Consider the following 19,500-nt stretch of genomic DNA (forward strand, 5'->3'; position numbering starts at 1 on the left):
TAAAGAATGAGTCTAAAATCCTTACTGGAAGCACAGTTGAGTTCACTGAGTAACAGGAGGAAAAGATGAAATCAAAAGCCAAAAGATACACTTTTTATTTGAGACAGACTGGTTCTTTGCTGTGGGAACCTTCCCCGAGTTCATGGGAATCGGCATTTCCGGGCCGGCGCACTCTGTGGTTTAAACCCAGGACGTGCACTTGGGTGGGGAGGTATGCCTCTCTCTAGTTTGTCCGCACGAAGTCTTAGGTCTGGTGTTCCTCAGGCTCACGGGACGATTACGGCGCGCTCAGGAGCTCACTGCTATTAATGACTTCACCTCCAGCGAAGGGGGATGCGTCGTCCTCTTGAGCGTCCGTCAACGTGTGCTCCTTGTACCGGGCGCCCGTCCCGATTCAGTCACCCTTCCCTGAGCCCGCTGCAGGGGGCCGTGCAGGGTCCCCGCTGAACGGAACTGCGGAGAACGTGCTTGGACTGACCACGCCGATTCTGTTTTCATCCTCCTTCTAGAACACCAGCTCATGTGGAACTGCCTTTTCTCTTTTAATGACTGAAATACTGAAGGAGCGTGACGTTCAGTTCCTAAATGCTGGCTTATCGCTGATCACAGATTAGTAACGGAATCCTTTCTTGTATCTTTGTAGGCCCCGGCACCGTGTTTCTAGATGGCCAACAACGCTGAAAGGCAGTGGCCACGTTGTCATTGAAGGTTCCCCTTGTAGTCAGCTGTCCTGACCACGACCAGTAAAAAGAGAGGATCTTAAACCTTTCCCTTCTCACCCCGTGGGACTTTCCCAGAGATCAGTATTGTTGTGTATGTGTGAAAGATAAAATTTGTTAACGTGACTTCATCCTGAGTCCACCTAAAACCCAAACCCCCAATGAGTGTGATTTTTTTTTTCTTTCCCATTTTGTGCCAAGTTCCGCCAGTTTAGCTTAAGTCGGTGTGTGATTCTCAAAGTCACCACTAGATGGAGTGCTTTTTAAAACTAGTTGGTTAATCTCAAAAGAGTCACACAGGTGGTCCCTGGATATTCTGCAGATTTGCCTGCCTGCTAAAATGTGTTCGTGACCCTCCCTGAGGCAGAACGCAGAGTACTTTCCCTCCACTCCGGGATGTGGGTGGAGGGACAGAGACTCTGATTCCGCCAACATGCGGGTGCCCAGCTACGCTTGGACAAAGCGGTGCTCTGCCCTCGGGTTTGGCTCATCACAGGTCTGTTTCACGGTCTGTCTAGTGCTACTCTGGCATTCTTGTGCTCTCTGTTGGTGATTTCAGTGTTCGAAATGGCCCCCAAGTTCGGTGCTAAAGTGCTGGCTAGTGTCCCTAAGGGCAAGAAGGCTGCGGTGTGTCTGGCGCGTAAAGTAAGTGTATGAAGTCGCTTCTCCCAGGCATGAGTTACAGGGCTCTGGCCACAAGTTCAGTGTTCTAAGCCCACAGCGCATAGTACGGTGTCTGGAACACGAGAGACAAGGCTAGGTACCGATTTGTTTATAGAAATGTCCCGAGAGGCTCACGGGGACCTACCCCCTGCACTTCCTCAAGGAGCAGGTGCTTCAGTCTCTGCCAGTCTGGGGTCCGTGGAGACTAGAGACCATACAACTGCCGCGAACAAGAGAACGCACTGCCCTTTGTGCAGTCTTCAACTCAGATGGCCCTCCGAGGTCTGGGCCGAGGCTGAACCCATTCCAGCCCCATCCTCTGCCAGCTCATGCAGTGTACGCGCCCTCTCGTCTCTTAGCTCATCGTCAGTAGTAACGTGAACAGTGTTTACAGAGAGAGGAGACTGTGTGCATAACGGGAAGGCGCACAGCAGTCCAGGACGGACATGTTGGGAGAACCTGAGCGTTGTGAGAAAGGAGGCTTTTCGTTTTTGTTTTCTGGCATTTTTGACATTGACATTCTGGCATTGATGGAGTCCTCTCTGCGTTAGCGAAAAAGTAACGGAGTGTTGATGTAAACAGTTAGCTCTCTCCCCGCTCTACGTATTGTAGTCAAACTCACTTCCGGTACTCTTAGTTTGTAAAAGACACCAGAGTTTATTAGAGGCCATTCTGAAGCCAGCGCTTTATCCTGAGCGCGCCTGGGTTTGACGTGGGGCTGTGGCCTGCCTTCCCTGGGCGCTGCGGCTCGACGGCCCTGGACCATCTTTGACCGAGTGTGTTTCTGCCAAGCTGTGTGCAGAGACCTGGCCTCCCCCCACAAGGAACAGTGCATTGAAGTTGGGGACAGCCCTTGAAGTGGGGGGGCCCTGAGCAGCAGGGACATCTCTGGGGTGAAGGTTCTACTAGGGGCTGATTTTCTCTGTAAACACGTAATAACTTCACAGATTGGAGTACTGTTGGGTGTTTGTATCACAGTGGAAAGAACACGTAGGAGTTGGTTTAAATCATTAAGTGGTGTGATAGGAGTTGATCTCTTTTGAGACTGGTTTTTTCTCTGTGTACATTGGAGGGTAAGGGGACCCCCCCCCCCCCCGTGTGTTCGGGGATCTCGGAAACCTGTTTGTTGACTCTCGTCACCCAGGCTCAGCGAATGGCCTAGGCCCAGGGTTTAGGGGTGGTGGGTCAGCATGGGTACCAGGTGGGTCAGAAGGACCCGTGTTACTGTCTGGTCATGGGAGGGCTTGACCTTTCTGGCTCCTGACCCGGAACCCACTTCACTGACAGCTTCTTTCAAGGCCCGGCCCCCCCCCCCCCCCAATTTCTAGAATTGAAGCTTTCGGCCTTTCTCAGAGAAGGTGGTGTGAGGTCAGCCATGTTTACGTGTTGACTGATCAGTCCACAGTATGACGACTACTGTCATTTGGTTTTCAGACCCGATTTCTGGAATGTGAGACAGAGCCTCGGATGGAAGGCATCTCCGATGTGGGGGAGTGGGTAGGGAGAAAGCCGCGGGGACGCGACCCCGATCTACCCACTGCTAAGGCTTTGGAAGTCAACTTGGTTTGTCCTCTTTGAAAAAAACCGGACGGGAGGGACGTCTAGAGTGTTGGACCTGACCAGAGAGCCCCCTGCCTCTCTCGGGGGCCGGGCTGGGAGGGGGACAGTTCTGGGATCTTCTTGAAAGAGGATGGTGGGGGGTGGGCGGCGGTGGGCTCTGGCTTTTCTCCTACTGGGTCCAGGGTCATGGACGTGCCGGGCCCATTCTGCGCTGTCCCATATTCAGGACAACCCTGCTGTCCCCTTCACCAGAGTTCCCTCTCTTGTTGCCGGATGCTGGTTTTGACATACTTGACAGTATTTCACTTGATATTTAAATACTCCTGAAAGTAGGATTAAATACTCTTGAAAGTAAAAATTTAAAACATCCCCTTTAAGATATTCTAAGCAAATCCCTATGTTATTTTTACCTCTCGTAATAACGTTGGAGAAACTACTTTTGGATCTGTCAGTGAGGGATTATTGTATTCAGTTGGGCCACAGCGACTGGGACATAAATAGAAGGCATTTTAGGTCTACTTTGAACCAGTTTGAGGGCTACCACTTTTAGATTTCTTTTGTCTGCGTGTGAGCTGCCGGATACTTTATCTGGATCACAGCGATCCTGGTAGATATTCTGAGAATCTGGGGTCAGCCAGGTGTCCCCTGGTGTCCTTTTATTTGTTCTGCTCTTTTCCCGGGACAAGGTATCCCAGCCTTCCAAGTGCGACTCCTGTCCAGATTCCCCGGTGGGCATAGGACATGGTCTGTGGCCTTGATGAAGCAGTGCCTTGTGGGAAAGAGGGAGCCAAGGACGTCCCCTAGCGAAACAGCGCACCGAGAAAGATCCCCCTTCTTTGGCTCTTGTAGAATCTTCTGACCCAGCACCTCCCCACCATGGGGATGCGGGGAACCGGATCCGCACCCGAGTTGGCGGCCGGCTGCAGGTGCTGCTCCAGAAACGCGGCTTCGTGCAGCCCCTAGCTTGTCAGGTGAGCCTGGCCAGAGTCTGGGGCCGACCCTCCTGCGGGGTCACCGGCTATGACGCTCTGCTCTCCGTGGGCCTCCACACACCCCTTCACCGTCTGGAGGATGATCTGGAGCCGCCGGTCCAGGGCCAGGAGGTGCGGCTCCGTGAGCACCGGGCTGAGCTGGTCCTCCAGCAGTGACTCGCGCATCACGTCACTGAGTCTGTAGTCGTCCTGAGCCAGCAGCTGCAGGTGCAGGAGCGTCTTCCTCTTTATCCTGGAGGGACAGAGGTGGGGGAGGCGAGTCAGCGTGAGGGAAGAGCCAAGCGCACCCCAGCTGCGTTCCCCGCAAGCAACCGCTGAGGCTGATCCGGGAGCCGCCTTCCCCGGGGTCGCCTTCTCCATGTTTTCATGAAAACCAGGGAAAGGGAAACACCGAAACCTGTGATGGCGTCTCAAGGAGACTGAAAGCCAACGAGAGAAGTTTCTGGAAGGTGAAACAGGGAAGATGTGGGGCATCTCAAAAGCCAAAGGTGCCCTCCGCCTCCAGGTTGCCCCTTGCCAACTTTATACCGTCTCTCTGTCAGGCTCTTCGAGGGACGGAAATGGGGTGGGACGAGTCTTGGCTTTAGGATTCTGATTTCTGCTTCTGTGGGGCTCGAACTTGCTTTTGGATGTGTAAGCAGCATAATTGTCCGACTGGTTTTCTCATCCGCCCCTGCCTCCCCTGAGTAGGACAGCGACGGGGGGAGGCGCACTTACATGAGGCTAAGAAGGGGACACAGAACGTGCTTTTTCCAGTTTTTGCTAGGCGCGCGTCCCGGTATTTCTGGTGAGATCTGGAGACCGCACCCCAGCGGTTGGGCCATTTCGCGAGCCCGACTTGAGCCCCGGAGAGGGATGGGAGTGGATGAGGCATTCTCTAGAGCACGGTGGCCGCACAAAGTCTAAATGCCTCCTTTTACTCTGACATGAGTTTATGGGATTTTTTTTTTTTTGAGATTTATTTTTAAGTACTCTCTACACCCAATGTGGGGCTCGAACCCACAACCCTGAGATCAAGAGTCGCGTGCTCTGTGATGGAGCCAGCCAGGCACCCCAAGTTTGTGGAATTTCAGTCAGGATCTTACTTAGACCTGTGAGCAGGCAGTAATATTTACGTGCGTCTATGAGGGCTGAGCGAAGCAGAGATCTGATTAGTCCCGTCGAAGACTCGGGCTCTGCTAGAGTGAGATCTCTGAGCGGGTTAACGATTAAAGTTGGCGATCGGAGGGTTTACAGGACGAGGTCCTCATTCATCCTACGCTGGAAGACGCAAGCGTGCGGCTGCTGCCGGGGACAGTTCTGCGGCTGTGCAAGAAATGAGGTCACCCCCGCCGTCCTTCCCACCGGTGTCCTAGACCAGGGAACCCTTAAGACCTTCAGAGCATGAAGGGTCACGATTGTGACCTGTCCCGGAGCCGACAGCTTACCTGCAGCACTGGGACAGCGGCGACAGGATGGAGAGCTCGTCCTGGGAGTGTCGTCCAAACCTGGAGGGGGACACGGACTTCCAGGGTGTGGCCTCCGAACCCTCCTTCCTAATGGTCTCCCCCCTCCTCTCCTCTAGCTCAGCCTTGTTTTGACGCCCAACCTGGGGTAAGATGCCAGGGGTCGTGGTGGCTTCCTCTCCAGCCCCCTCCTCAATCAGCTCACAGAAGCCTCTGTCCGAAGGTATGCATGCATGCATGCATTCCCTAAGCACAGAGGACTGGGCGCTGAGGATGAACCAGGGAGTAAACAAATATGGAACACAGGAGTCCATCTCACTTAACGACCTCAGGTAGGAGGAGAACCCAGCATCACTTAGCAAAGATGAAGAGCGAAAGGAAGAGTGAGGCAGGGGGACCAGGAACGTGCTGGGGAAGGACCTCCCGTCTGCTACCAGGGCCGCGGCGGCTTTGGGACACTCACCCTCTGGCGTTGTCAAGGTGGATAAGAAACCCATCGTCCCCAAATTTGGTGAACATCTCGTAGTGGTGACGGTCCATGTTTCCTGGAAAGGAGGGCGGGCAGGCGCTGCGGACCTCCGAGCTCTCCCCAGCGCGGAGGCCTGTTCCCAGCTGAGTCAGGACCAGAGCCCAGGGTCCTTTGTGAAGTTGCAGAGGGAGAAGGAAGCCAACTGGGGCCAACACACCGCCCTCTGCTGGACTGTTGTCACGTCGTATGCCTGACTGGTGAGGGCCGGGAGGCCTCTCTCCCGGGAGGGGAGGGAGGGAGTGTGTGAACTTCTGTCCTCCGGGACCCCAGCCACTTCCGAGGTTACTCGGTCCTCATGGTCCAGGCTACAGCTCGCTGCCCCGGGTCACAGCCCAGGGCCACCTACCTATCAGGAAGTCGAAGATGGCCATGTCGATGATGTTGAGGAGGCGGCTGCTGCCGTTGTAAGGGTAGATCTGTTTCACGGTGTCGCAGTACAGCGGGTTCACCTCCCACCTGAGGGGGAGAAGAAGTCCTGGGGCTGGAAGAGCCAAGACGGCAAGGTGTTGGGGGTCCTCCTCACGCCTCCCCTCCCCCCTCCGGCCCCTGCCTCCCGGATCCCCACCCTGGGCTGCTGGGGACACAGGAGGCCGCTGGGCAAAGACACGGGGCAGGGCGAGGGGGGGGGTGCTGTGGACCCCACGTGGGGAGAAGAAAGGTCTGGGTCCTGAGCATCCATTCTGCCGGGCGCTACACTCCTGGCGGGGAAGCCACGTGCCCGTCTGCCGCTCCTGTCACCAAGCCTCCTGGGCCCTGGCCCGGAACCATTTGGAGCCCCCCTGGCAAGCCCCCCAATTCTCTGTCACTTCCCCCTCCCCTGTGCTCCTCTGCTCGAGTGCCCCCTTGTCCCTTTCCATCTGCTGGGCTCCGACCCTGCCTTCACGAGTCCCCCAGGGTCGTCTGGTCCTCAGAAACTCTTCTCCGCTCACTTCTCCGGCTGAGACTGGAGTGGCTGGACGGATAAACCCACGCATTCTGTCAACTGCTAGAAACTGAGCACCTACTATGGGCCCGGCCCTGGGGGAACAGCCCTGGGGGGAAGCAGGTGACCCTCCCCCCACCCCGTGGGCCCTCAGGGGCTCGTCTGCATTGCACGCAGGGGTCGCACTGTGCTTTCAGGCTTCTCGTCTGACCGCCCCACGAGGCTGGGAGCTTCCCGGGGGGAGAGCCTGTGTCTCTCATTTCCGTACCCCCAGCACTGGGCACAAGGAGTGTCTTTGTAATGGAATCCATGAACGAGAAGGGGATCGCAGGCACAGCCGGTTCCAGCGTCTGGGGAAGGCAGACGGTTGGGGATGGCTTTCGGGGCCCCAGAGCCAGGCGAGCCGCAAGGCCTTGGTACAGGGACTGCAGCCACTGTCGGGGACAAGCCTGCAGGGCAGGGGGCAGGGCACTGTGGCTAGGGGCCAACTCACTCCTCTTTTCCCGCCAGCGAGTAGGAGCGGATCCAGGGGCTGGGCACGGAGAGCCTGGGGGCCAGGTTGAGGGAGGGCAGGAAGGCAGAGAGGGAGCCCTCCAGCAGGTGCGGGTTGCCGCAGACGGCGTACTCGGTCTTGCACATGTACGGGCACTTGGCAAAGAAGCACACGTTGCTGGCTGGAGGGGGTGGGAGGAGAGAGAAGGAGTAAGAGAAGGAGGCAAGGCTGTTTTCCAGCCCCCCTCCCCCAATCGGCTAGGACGGAAAGGAAACCTGAGCTCACTGTGTGGGAAGAGGTAGAAGAAGAAGAAAATACTGCTTTTCTTCTTCTTATGTTTTTTATTTACTTTTGAGAGACAGAGAGAGACAGCGCAAGCAGGGGAGGGTCAGAGAGAGAGGGAGACACACAATCCGAAGCAGGCTCCAGGTTCTGAACTAGTTGTCAGCACAGAGCCCGACGCGGGGCTCGAACCCACAAACCATGAGATCATGAGCTGAAGCCGGATGCCCAACCGACTGACCCACCCAGGCGCCCTTTCTTCTTTTCTTTTAAAGTTTATTTTATGAGGGAGAGAGACAGAGACAGAGTCAGTGGGGCAGGGGCAGAGGGAGAGAGAGAGAGAGAATCCCAAGCAGCCTCCACTCTATCAGCACAGAGCCTGATGCCAGGCTCAAACCCATGAACCATGAGATCGTGAACTGAGCCGAAACCAAGAGCGAGTCGCTTAACCGACTGAGCCCCTTAGGCGCCCCATGAACGCGTTAAGACTGAGGATCCTGGGTACCAGTTTTCAAATGTCTCAGCGTAGAGGAAGCGTGGGACCCAGCCTCACCGAGTCCCATCTGTACGATCACAATGCTCTTTGAATGGGTGACATCTCCTGCCAGGGCGGCTGGCGCTGTAGTTCATGCCCAACTGGCTACTTGGCATCTCACATGCTACCCTTCCCCATCCCCTGTTCATCTTGCACGATGCTTGGGCGCACCGGGGCGGGTGTGTCTGTGGGCAGCATATACCCATCCGGGTGGCAGGCACTGTGCCCATGCGGGCCTCCTCTCAGACACCCAGTCCTGCTCCGGCCGGTACTGCACCTGGAGAGACGAAGAAGACGCTCTGCAGGATTTCATTCTTGGTGACCTCTAGGATTTCTTTGGTGACATTGACTAGCCTCCCCACGGTGGGGGGCACTCGCCGGAAGTCCAGAATCCTGAAAGAGAGAAAGCCTTGTTCCCCTCTGAGGGACCATGGATGGTGGAGGAGTAGGATGGTGGCCCTTTGGCAGTTAGCTGACTGCCGTTCCCGACCACGCCCAGCCGAGGGCGCTGTGCGCTACTGAGCTGACCGTGCCCAGGGCAAACCCTAAAGGGGTGGGAGAAGGGATGGAAAAGGAATCCTTATTCCAGCAAGCCTCCTGGGCAAGCCTTCTCACAATGCAAGCGTGTCCTGGGTCAGAGCTCATAATTCCGTGGACGTGAGTCACCTGGGATCTCGCTCACATGCAGGCTCTGACTCAGTGGGTCCAGGGTGAGCCTGAGATTCAGCATTTCTGAAAAGCTCCCGGGTGGCGCCCCCTGGCGGTCAGTTCATTGAACACACCTTGAATAGCAGGGACGGGCTACTCAAATAGGAGGGGAGGAAGCTTAGGAACGTGCTTTCACCTTTTAACATCATAACCTTAAGACCCTTGGGACACATGGGGGTGAATGCCTCCTCCCCGTCTCAGACCAGGGAACTAGAGCAAAGAGCAAGGTCAGCTCCAAGGTGGCAGCCTGAGCCTCCTGACAGGGTTAGTTTTCTTTCTAGGCCATTCTTCTCATTACGTTAGAAAGCTTGTGTTTTTCAAATGTGGGGTTGAATGAGGAAATGTGTTGGGTTCAAAGGCAACACCGAGGTTCACGAAGAAGACAGGGTGCCAGAAGGAAGAGATGCCAGGGACGCCACACCTGGGGGTCTGCCCAGCGCCCCTCTCTGGCGGTCAGCCCTCAAGGTCATGGCCACGTCCCCGGCCCTACCTGTCCAGGTGGAAAGCTGCAATCTCCGCATTGTGTCTCTGGAAGTCGATGAAATAGAAGAAGTCGGCAGGTGTCTCTTCATCTCGCTGCTGTCTGGAAGGAAGGGAGGGGTCACGCCCTGGACTCAGACTTCGGTGGGAGCCAGAGAAGAGGGCTGAGAAGCATGACCGAGGGAAAGGGAAGCCTGCTTTCACGATTTTAATTTCCGTGTGCATGGCGAGTGGCACCCCACGGACGGCCTGTGGCGGGCCCTGGGCTGGGACGAGACCTGCAGGACCCCCCCCCCCCCCCCCCCCCCCCCCCCCCCCCCGCCGGTTCCTCTCCCTACCAGGTCTCCTGTTTGAGCAACTTTGGAGACAGCAGCTGATTCTTTTAAAAAGTAGTTGAGTCCAGGAGCATCTGGGTGACTCAGTTGGTTAAATGTCCTACTTGGGCTCAGGTCACGATCTCAGGGATTGTGGGTTCCAGCCCTGCATCGGGCTGTGTGCTGACAGCTCAGAGCCGGATACCTGCTTCAGATTCTGTGTCTCCTCCCCACCTCTCTCCCTCCACAAGTCATGCACGTGCACACCCATTCTCTCTTTCTCTCTCAAAAATAAACATTAAAAAAATTTTTTTAAAAAGGCAGTCGAGTTGAGAAGAAAGACAGACATCCTTCAGCAGGTGGAAACAGAAGAAGGGGGACCGGTGGGCAGAGACCCAGGTGTCAAGGGGTAGGGGTGGGCTAGGAGGTGGGGCTTTATAACAGGAAAAGTGCCCTAGGGTTTTACAGTTCAGTACAACTGATATCAAAGAACAGAGAGGGTCCAGGACTCAGGGTGACAGGGGCGAGTCATGGAGCCTGTCCCCTCCGAGAAACCTCAGCTGGGTCCTGAGTGGGCCCAGCCAGAGGCCTGAGGGAGGCCGGTGCAGAGAAAATTGGATTTAGGTACATTTTTAAATCTCTCCTGGATTCCTGAAAAGTGACAGCCGGCCTGGGTTCGGTGAGCCGGCTGGGGTCCTGTGTTCGGAAAGGTGCCTCGCAGTCCTCATGGGTGGCCTGCCTGGATGCTAACAGAGCCCGAAGAGTGAGACTTTGAGCCGGCTTATCATCCCCCGGGTGGCACCGCAAGAGGCCGTGATCCAAATGTAAATCAATGCCGTGTTGAGCAAAGCTGCAAATGCAGAGCTCCAGCGACTGAAAGAGTGATGTGCACTTTGCCAAGAAATACAAGTCCTGGAAACCACAGTGAGAGGCTGCTCAGCCCAGGAGCAGGGGTGCTATTTAAAAAGGTGCAGCCACATTTAGCAGACCAGTCCCAGTGCCCAGGCCTGCCCCACATGGCCTCACCGGTGTCGCCTCTGCATGTTGAGGCCGCAAGGGCTGTCTGTGGGTCCCGGCCTCCAAATTTTAATTCCTGAAGAATATCCAGAAGAATCCATTCATCCTTCCATGCATCCATCCCTAAGAAAATACAATCTTCTGACACTTTCTAGAATTTTCTAAAGCATCTCTTCCCTGTTTTTGTATGGCATATCTACATGTGATTTTATTTATTTATTTTTAATTTTTTTAATGTTTACTCATTTTTGAGAGAGAAAGGGGGAGAGCATGAGCAGGGGAGGGGCAGAGAGAGAGGGAGACACAGAATCGGAAGCAGGCTCCAGGCTCTGAGCTGTCAGCACAGAGCCCTATGCGGGGCTCGAACCCATGAACTGTGAGATCATGACCCGAGCCGAAGTTGGACGCTCAACCTACCAAACCACTCAGGCGCCCCTGGTCTTTACTGTTTTTAATTACTGATAAAAACAGTTACACGCCCCAAAGAGAGTCTACAAAGGACTCGCTTGAAGATTATAGACCACATTTACTAATTTTTGGTCAAAACTCTGCTAACGGCTGCCACAGTGGGATGTGGAGGTGAGGATGGCAGTCACTTACCTCATGGGTTTGAACATGGCCTTCCCGAAGTCTGAGAACCTCAGAACCAGCTTGAGGTGGACCCCACTGGGTTTCACAACTGGAAGGGGGAGAAGGGTGAGTTAACAATCCTTCTGGGCCTCGCCTCAGGGCTGTGAGCCTTTGTTCGTTCAAAAAACCCAGCCAATTTCTTCTCTCTGCTCTTACTTAATAAGACCTTGAAGACTAGCATTTGCGTTCAAAGCCTTGCAGGGTAAATTCTAGCCTGTCGGGCCTTGGATAGTGGGTCCAGGGGTCAAGAAATGCTGCTCTGGGAACAAGGCAAACAATGCAGGATTCCCCGGATAGACACTCCCTGAAAACCCCAAAAAATGTTTTCCTGAGAAGAACTGCTGTCTTTCTCTTTGTGCCTCTGCACCATCCTAATGGTTCTGTCACCCATTGCATCGCATCAGGCTAGTTTATCTCCATCTCTTTCCAGTTAAGACTGCACACCTGGTGAGACAGGGACCAGTGAGTAAGACCCCTGGGGCACCTACGCCACCCTGCGCTGAGTGCTCCCTCCTGATCCGTTGTGGAGCACCTCACACGCTGTGCCCCATCCTGGCCTTGCCATAAACCCCGTGACAGCTGGGACAATGTCTTACTCACCTTTGTCTTCTATAAAATGACAAATGGCAGGTGCTAAGCTAAAGAAAAGGGAAGCCCCGGGCCCTACAAACGTTCTTCCAAACCTTCGACACATCGTGACGTACACGGGAATTTCTGTGTTCAGGAGATGGCAGGAAACGCATGAGGCCAATCATCGCTGGCGGTGACTGGCCCGTGGGCGTCAGTGCCCAGCCCAGACCAGTCTATGCCAAGGACCGGGGAGCCCAGGGTCCAGACAGCCGTACCCGGGTCTACCTCACGCTCATCTTTTTGATTCTATTCATCATTTACCCCAGTGGGTCTCAACTTTGGGTACATTAGAGTCACGTGGAGGGCTTCAAAATTCTGATGCCTGGAGATCACCCCACTTGGGACTAATCTGAACCTCCTGAGGCAGAGGCCAGTCTTTGGTACTTTTTAAAACTCTCCAGGTGGGGCGCCTGGGTGGTTCAGTTGGTTGGGCGTCCGGCTTCGGCTCAGGTCATGATCTCACTGTTCGTGGGTTCGAGCCTTGTGTCGGGCTCTGTGCTGACAGCTAGCTCAGAGCCTGGAGTCTGCTTCGGATTCTGTGTCTCCCTCTCTCTCTGACCCTCCCCTGCTCGTGCTGTCTCTCTCTGTCTCTCAATAATAAAAAACACAAAAACTCTCCAGGTAAGTCTAGTACGGGGCCGACTTGAGAACTACCGTCTAGCACAACTGCTTCTTAAATCAAAAAATGTCCCCCATTCCTCGAGGATGTTAATTTCTAGGTTCTGATTCAGGAAAGCAGAGCGGGGACTGACGTTCTGTGTTCCTTTCTTACTTTTATTTTTTTAAGCAGGCTTCAGGCCCAGTGCAGAGCCCACCTGGGGCTTGAACTCACAACCCTGAGATCAAGGCCTGATCTGAGATCGATGGCTGGGCGCTTCGCTGACTGAGCCACCCAGGCGCCATGACATTTTGGGGTCCTAGCCAGCTCCTCGATGATGCTGGCGATGCGGGGGCCACGGGCTCGCCGGCAGAGCCTTAGTAACAGACCCTCTTAAAACCTCTTTTCTGTTGTGGGCGGGGGAAAAAGTCGAGTTCTCAGAGATCAGGCAGAAAGGGTCAGGCTCCGACTCCCAACGAGGAGTGGACCGTGGAGTGGACTCTGGGCCCCTCACATTGTCGCCAGATCTCAGGGCTCACGGGGCTGTGGAGGTGAGGGCTCTGGGCAGAGGCAGGGCCGGGCCACTTACTCTGGGTACAGTCACAAGCCCCAAGCAGGGCTTTCTCGTCCTGACTGTAATCTGCAAAGGAGGAAAAGGGCAGTGAGAATGTGCGGCCTCGCTTCCCTAGACTCTGGTGTAGACCCCAGAGGCGGGGACGGCGAGGCAGCCCAGGGGCTCTTGCCCACTCAGCAGGGGATGTCCGGGGGCCCCAGCCGGCTGCAGCTCCACCCTGCTGCATCCAGGTGCCCTGCTGTCTAGCCCTTCAGTGGGCACTCCAGCAGCACCTGGTGAGTGACCGATGCTGGTTTGGTCTCTGCGAGTAACTGAGCCCAGACCTGGGACAGCAGGACTGTGTTCGAATCCCAGCACCACCAGGGGGCCTTTGGCCGAGCTGATTAACCTCTTTGAGTCTGTTTCCCCACCTGCAAAATGGCCACAATAAGGTCCACGTCATGTAGTCACTGCATAAAAGAGTGTTGCCAGGTTCCCAAGAAGCACTCGATAAATGGCAGTGATCAGCATTCTTTGCATGTGCGGAAGGAAGCACATTCTTACGGCCCTCGGATGGGGTCGTGATGAGGTGACAATGACAAGAGCTCTTTCCAAGGGGAAAGGATCAGTGCCTAGGTTTCCCTTCCTACCCTAGCAGGCATCAGAGCCCCGCCTGACATGATTCACGCAGCCTCTGGGGGAGACAGTCAGCGAGTCCCACCGACCCTGTGACTCTCACCGGCACTGATGGTAGGAGCGCGCCTCATGTCCTGGAGCAGCTGGCGGACCACAGGGCTGGACCGCGAGTACAGCCCGTGGCGGCTGATCCCCAGGTGGAACTGGACCCAGCTGGCGTCAGCTCGGAACTGTAGTGGGGTGTCGGGGGAGGTCACATTGAGCTGTTCTTGGTACATCTTGTGTCGCCTGCAAAAGCATCGAGAGTTTTGTTTTGCTTTGGTCAGGGCTGCAAGAAGGCAGAGGCTCGGGGAAGCACCGTGTCTGGGCTCTCTGTTTGTTCCTTCCTTCATTCAGTGACAGTATTAAGGGCCTACTGGGTACCCGGCTTTTTGCTGTGCTTAGGATAGCATGGGGGGCAAAACGGGCACAAGCCTTCCTTGCCCTCTGAGGGCTTACAATCTAGCGAGTGCAACAGGTGCACGGTCACACAATGCCACACACAAATACACAAATACCTAACTACCAACCATGACAGATATGGCGGGTGCTCCAATAGTTTGGAGAAGGGAAAGCCTGGTTAGAGGGATCCTACTGGGTCCTGACGAATGGGGGGTGTTTGGATTGAACAGGGCATTACAGGGGTGCTTCTGGGTCCTGGACAACAGGAGCGCCAAGAGAGGCAGGGGACAGGTGCACCTAAAGGTTAGAGAGGCAGGTATTAATCAACAGATGGTTGAATAAAAAGAAAGAAGCTTCTGGTTGGAAGGCAGAGCAAATTAGCCTGATGTCACCTGGCAAGGTGAAGCTGATTGCAGGGGAAGGTGGGATTTTGGGGGCAGGGAATGGGGGCTCCTATACATCTGTATTTCTCAAACTGATACCATACCTCTGAGGTCTGTGATGGGGTTGGTGTGGTTTTTTGTTTTTTGTCTATAATTTTTGATTTCTGTATTCTATCACTGTGAATTCTGTTAAGAATAAAGTATCTAGTAATGTAACTGAGTCAACATTGACTCATTTTTTAAACATTTCATGACCAATGAATTCATTTTGCTTTTGGAGTTTTCATTTTTGAGCCAATACATTTTCTTTGTTCAGGTCTTGCAGCGTTTTAAAAACTTTTGTGTATTTGAGGCACTGTGTCCACATTGCTCATGAACTCTGACCCACTGTCGTAGGCAGCTCAGAACGCCCAAAGGAAATACTACCGACCATAAGAAAATTCTACAGACCAGGTGTCTTAGCCAACAGACATTGATTTCGTGCAGTTCTACAGGCTGGGAAGTCCAAGATCAAGGTACAAGCAGATTCAGTTCTTTTTTTTTTTTTTTAATATTTGTTTATTAATTTTGAGAGGGAGAGCATGTAAGAGCAGGAGAGGGGCAGAGAGAGAGGAAGAGAGGGAATCCCAAGCAGGCTCCGCACTGTCAGGGCAGCACCTGTCGTGGGGCTCGAACTCATGAACCTTGAGATTGTGATTTGAGTGGAAATCAGGAGTCAGGCACTTAACTGACCGAGCCACCCAGGCACCCCCAGATTTGGTTCTTGATGAGGATTTTTTACTTCCTGACTTGCAGATAGCTACCTTCTCATTGGGTCCTCACATGGAGAGAGAGGAAGCTACCAATCCGGTCATGGGGCTCTACTCTCATGGTCTCATTTAAACCCAATTATTTTCCAAAGACTCCCCCCCCAATACCATGACGGTGGAAGTTAGGGCTTTGACATATGAATGTGGTGGGGGTAGGGCTTATAAACATTCAGTCCATAAAAATATGCGCTTTATTTCTCCACTCTTAACTCATCTGTAGAGAACACTAACTTAACATGCAAGGGAGCGTGCACTCCCCATCTAAAGGGACGGCCACCATTAAGTTTCAGCGAACAGTAGTCATGTCTTGTCATTGTTCATTTATTTATTCATTCATCAAACATTTATTGACTGCTAGACACTCATCTATGTACTGGAGCTAGGGCTGTGCACAAAACAAAGTCTTTGTTGTCATGAAACTTACATTTTCCTGGGAAATCATTTATTCTGAGTTTTCAAGGGAAGCTAAAAATCCAGGATTTTTCTTTTCTTTTCTTCCTTAAAAATTTTTATTTATTTTTGAGAGAGACACATGGAGGGCAGGGGAGGGTCAGAGAGAGAGGGAGACACAGAATCTGAAGCAGGCTCCAGGTTGTGGGCCGTCAGCACAGAGCCTGATGTGAGGCTCGAACCCACAAACTTTGAGATCATGACCTGAGCTGAAGTCGGCCGCTTAACCAACTAAGCCACCCAGGCGCCCCTCTTCTTTCTTTTTTTTTTTTTTTTTTAGAGAGAGGATGCACAAGCGAGTGGAGGAGAGGCAGAGAGAGAGGGACAGAGAGGGAATCTTAAGCAGGTTCCACACTGTAGCGTGGAGCCCGACCTGGATCTCCATCTCGTGACTCTGAGCTCATGACCTGAGGCCGAAATCAAGAGTCAGACGCCTATTCGAAGGAGTCACCCAGGTGCCCTAGAAATCCAGATTCCGATTCCAACATATAATCTCATTTTTACAACATGTTGGCTTAAATTTGAAAACAGCCCGTGGAGGCTGGGTACATATACAAAGGGAATGAAACCAGTATCTCGAAGAGACACCTGCACTCCCATGTTCACTGCGGTGTGATTCACAACAGTCATGGAAACAACTTTCATGTCCATCCATCCACGACCTGTGACAAGGAACGTGTGGTGTCTCCACCCAGTGGAGTATTATTCAGCCTTGACAAAGAAGATTGTGCCCTTTGCAATATCGTGGATGAGCCTGGAGGACACCGCGCTAAGTGACATAAGCCGGACGCCGGCTGACAGACACTGCACGATCTCACTCATACATGGCATTTAAAACAGTTCATCGCGTAGCAGCAGAGAGTGGAATGGCTGGTTGCCAGGGGCTGAGAGGAAGGAGCAGTGGGGAGATGTTAGTCAAAGGGTGCGAAGTGTCAGTTACGCAGGATGAGAAGTTCTGCAGACTTAATATACGGTAGTGTCACCACAGTTAACAAGACTCGAGCACATGCTTGAAATAGGCTACAAACATAGATTTTGATTGTTCTCACTACACACACACACACACACACACACACACGCACGCACACAGGGTAACTGTAAGGTGATGGAGATGTTCATTAGCTGGACAGTTTTGAATTATTTAACAATGTATCAAAATATGAAGCTGTGCAACTTAGAGACATAGAACCTTTGTCAATTACAGAGAAGCTGGGACAGGACAGCGCAACAAGGTAGCAAACCATCCGAGTTCAGCAGATGCGGATGTGATCTGAGTCCATGCAGGGTGATTGTAAGACACCCTGTCCCCCACCCCTGTAGCTGCGGGGAGGTCCACACACAGAGACACCAACGCAAGGCAAGGGAATGCTCTAGTGTTTTAACACTTCGGTCTGCAAGAGCAGAAGGGACAGAGACGGCTGAGACCTCTTGCCTGAGACAGTGAAGCCCGTGGCAGCCATCCAGCCTGGGGCGGGGGAGGATGGGAGCCACTGCTCTGGTTCTTTCCAGTGACACATGTTTTATGATTTTATGACAATCAGGGGAAAGGGCACATTGTTGACCAGGTCTGTAGGCTTCCCGCCAACTTCTCCTTAACGTTATTCACATTTATTTTTATTTGAACCACTAGTCAGGCCAGCTTCGTGTTCCCAAGCTGACTCTGAGGCCAAAACGCAGTGGCCTGCTGGCCTCTCTGGGGAGTCTGGTGGAGACCAGCCACGGCAGCAGGCGGGGAAGGCAAAGTCCAAGGAAGAAGAAACGCATGTAGCAAATTGAGTGCAACTTCTGGACAGGGACAGATTGCTCTTTAAAGTGTCCACATTTACTGTTAGGTGGGGACGCATGGCGCTCAGCGCCACAGCACCCTGGGGAGAGGGTGGGGGCTGGAAAGAAAGGGTGTCCTTCCTACTGCTTTCGTGTGTTTGTTTGTTTTTAATGATTAAAATAGAGCTGTTCAGGGCAGTTCCTTCCTTCCTTCCTTCCTTCCTTCCTTCCTCCCTTCCTTCCTTCCTTCCTTCCTTCCTCCCTCCCTCCCTTCCTTCCGTTTATTTTTGAGAGAGAGACAGAGTGCAAGCAGGCAAGGGGCAGCAGAATCCCAAGCAGGCTTCAGGCTCTGATCTGTCAGCACCAAGCCCGATGTGGGGCTCGAAGCTGCAAAGTATGAGATCATCAACTGAGCCAAAGTCAGGTGCTTAACCTACTGGGCTACCCAGGCGCCCCCAAGGGTAATTTATTTCTTGTCAGAGACTTTGCTGGTGTGCCCTTGGTTCCTTGGAGACACCCAACAGGGGGCGCTGGCTTTGACTGGGACACTCAGCAGAGGGCGCTGGCGTTGGTTTGGAGACACCCAGAAGGGGGCGCTGGCGTAGGCTGGGACAGGCAGCCGGGCGCTGGCAGTTGTGGGAGATGTGACACCATGGCAACTGGCAGATGTTACAACGCATGGTGTTTTTTTTTTTTTGAAAGCCCAGCACTTTTTATTTTTATTTTTAATTTTTTCAAAGTTTATTCATTTTTGAGAGAAACACAGAACATGAGTGGGGGAGGGGCAGAGAGAGAGGGAGACACAGAATCCGAAGCAGGCTCCAGGCTCTGAGCTGTCGGCACAGAGCCCGACGCGGGACTCGAACCCAGGAGCATCGACTGAGCCACCCAAACGCCCCTTAAGTCTCTTCTTCAGAAGCTTCCAAGACGTCGGTCTGTGGTGACAGAAACCCTCGCCTGTGGAACCCCTTCAAGGGCCGTCCCCAAAGCCCCCGTCTCCAGTGCGAACATCTCCTTGACTCCCGCAAATAACGAATAAACACAAAAGCACAACGCGAGGCCTGTTTCCGGCGACAATAATGACAAAGCAAAGCTCTGTCCTTGCTGGAATGGGGTGAGCATATCACAGAACACAGACATTAATAAGCACGGTGAGGGAGAGCGAGAGCTAAGCAGGGCTGCGGGACCGGAAAAGGACCCAGAGTTTTGTGTCTCAAAGACGTGGCTCTGCCTCTTCCCTGCAGAGTGACCTTGAGGATGGGACTCGGTGCCGTTGCCGTAGTCACGGTACTGCTTGTGAGCCGCTGCCGCCAAAGGAGATACATATTCTTATCCCCAATTTGCTCACGGGCAGACTGAGGACAGGGCATGTACTTTTAAAAGAAGGGCTGGGGGGGGGGGGCGCCTGGGTGGCTCAGTTGGTTGTTCTTCTGACTATGGCTCAGGTCATGATCTCAGTTTGTTGGTTCGAGCCCTGCGTCGGGCTCTGTGCCGACAGCTCGGAGCCTGGAGCCTGCTCAAAAATAAATACATCAAAAGATTTTTAAGGAAAGCAAAATGGAGATCCTGACATCTACCTCATTGTGTCATAAGAAATTAAGTGTAGTAATATCCAGCCACAGAGAAGGCATCAAAGAATGGTTGTTATTTATTATTATTATTATTATTATTGCTGTTTATAAAGACTGGAGATCAGGGACACCTGGTGGCTCAGTCAATGAAGCGTCCGACTTCAGCTCAGGTCATGATCTCATGGTTCTGTGGGTTCGAGCCCTGCATTGGGCTCTCTGCTCTCAGTGCAGAGGCCCCTTCAGATGCTCTCGCTCTCTCTCTCTGCCCATCCCCTGCTTTTGCTGTCTCTCTCTCTCTCAAAAATAAACATTAAAAAAGTGCAAAAAAAAAAACCCTGGTGATCAGGTGAATTAGTTTTCAAAAATACAGTTGTAG

General features: G+C 53.4%; 1 protein-coding gene across 1 annotated transcript; it reads right to left on the bottom strand.

Annotated features, from left to right (window-relative positions):
- Nucleotides 1-71: 71 nt before the first annotated feature.
- FAM20A (FAM20A golgi associated secretory pathway pseudokinase) lies at nt 72-13,991 on the bottom strand. The gene is made up of 10 exons (XM_029929288.1): nt 13,810-13,991; nt 13,107-13,157; nt 11,260-11,338; nt 9,339-9,431; nt 8,418-8,533; nt 7,324-7,504; nt 6,255-6,364; nt 5,843-5,924; nt 5,362-5,421; nt 72-4,166 (listed from the first exon to the last, which is right to left on the bottom strand). Exons 1-10 carry the CDS (start codon nt 13,982-13,984, stop codon nt 3,902-3,904), a joined length of 1,212 nt encoding a protein of 403 aa, XP_029785148.1. The 5' UTR covers nt 13,985-13,991; the 3' UTR covers nt 72-3,901.
- Between the last annotated feature and the right edge of the window lie 5,509 nt (nt 13,992-19,500).

The sequence above is a fragment of the Suricata suricatta genome, chromosome 17, assembly GCF_006229205.1.
Source record: "Suricata suricatta isolate VVHF042 chromosome 17, meerkat_22Aug2017_6uvM2_HiC, whole genome shotgun sequence".
Lineage (NCBI taxonomy): Eukaryota > Metazoa > Chordata > Mammalia > Carnivora > Herpestidae > Suricata > Suricata suricatta.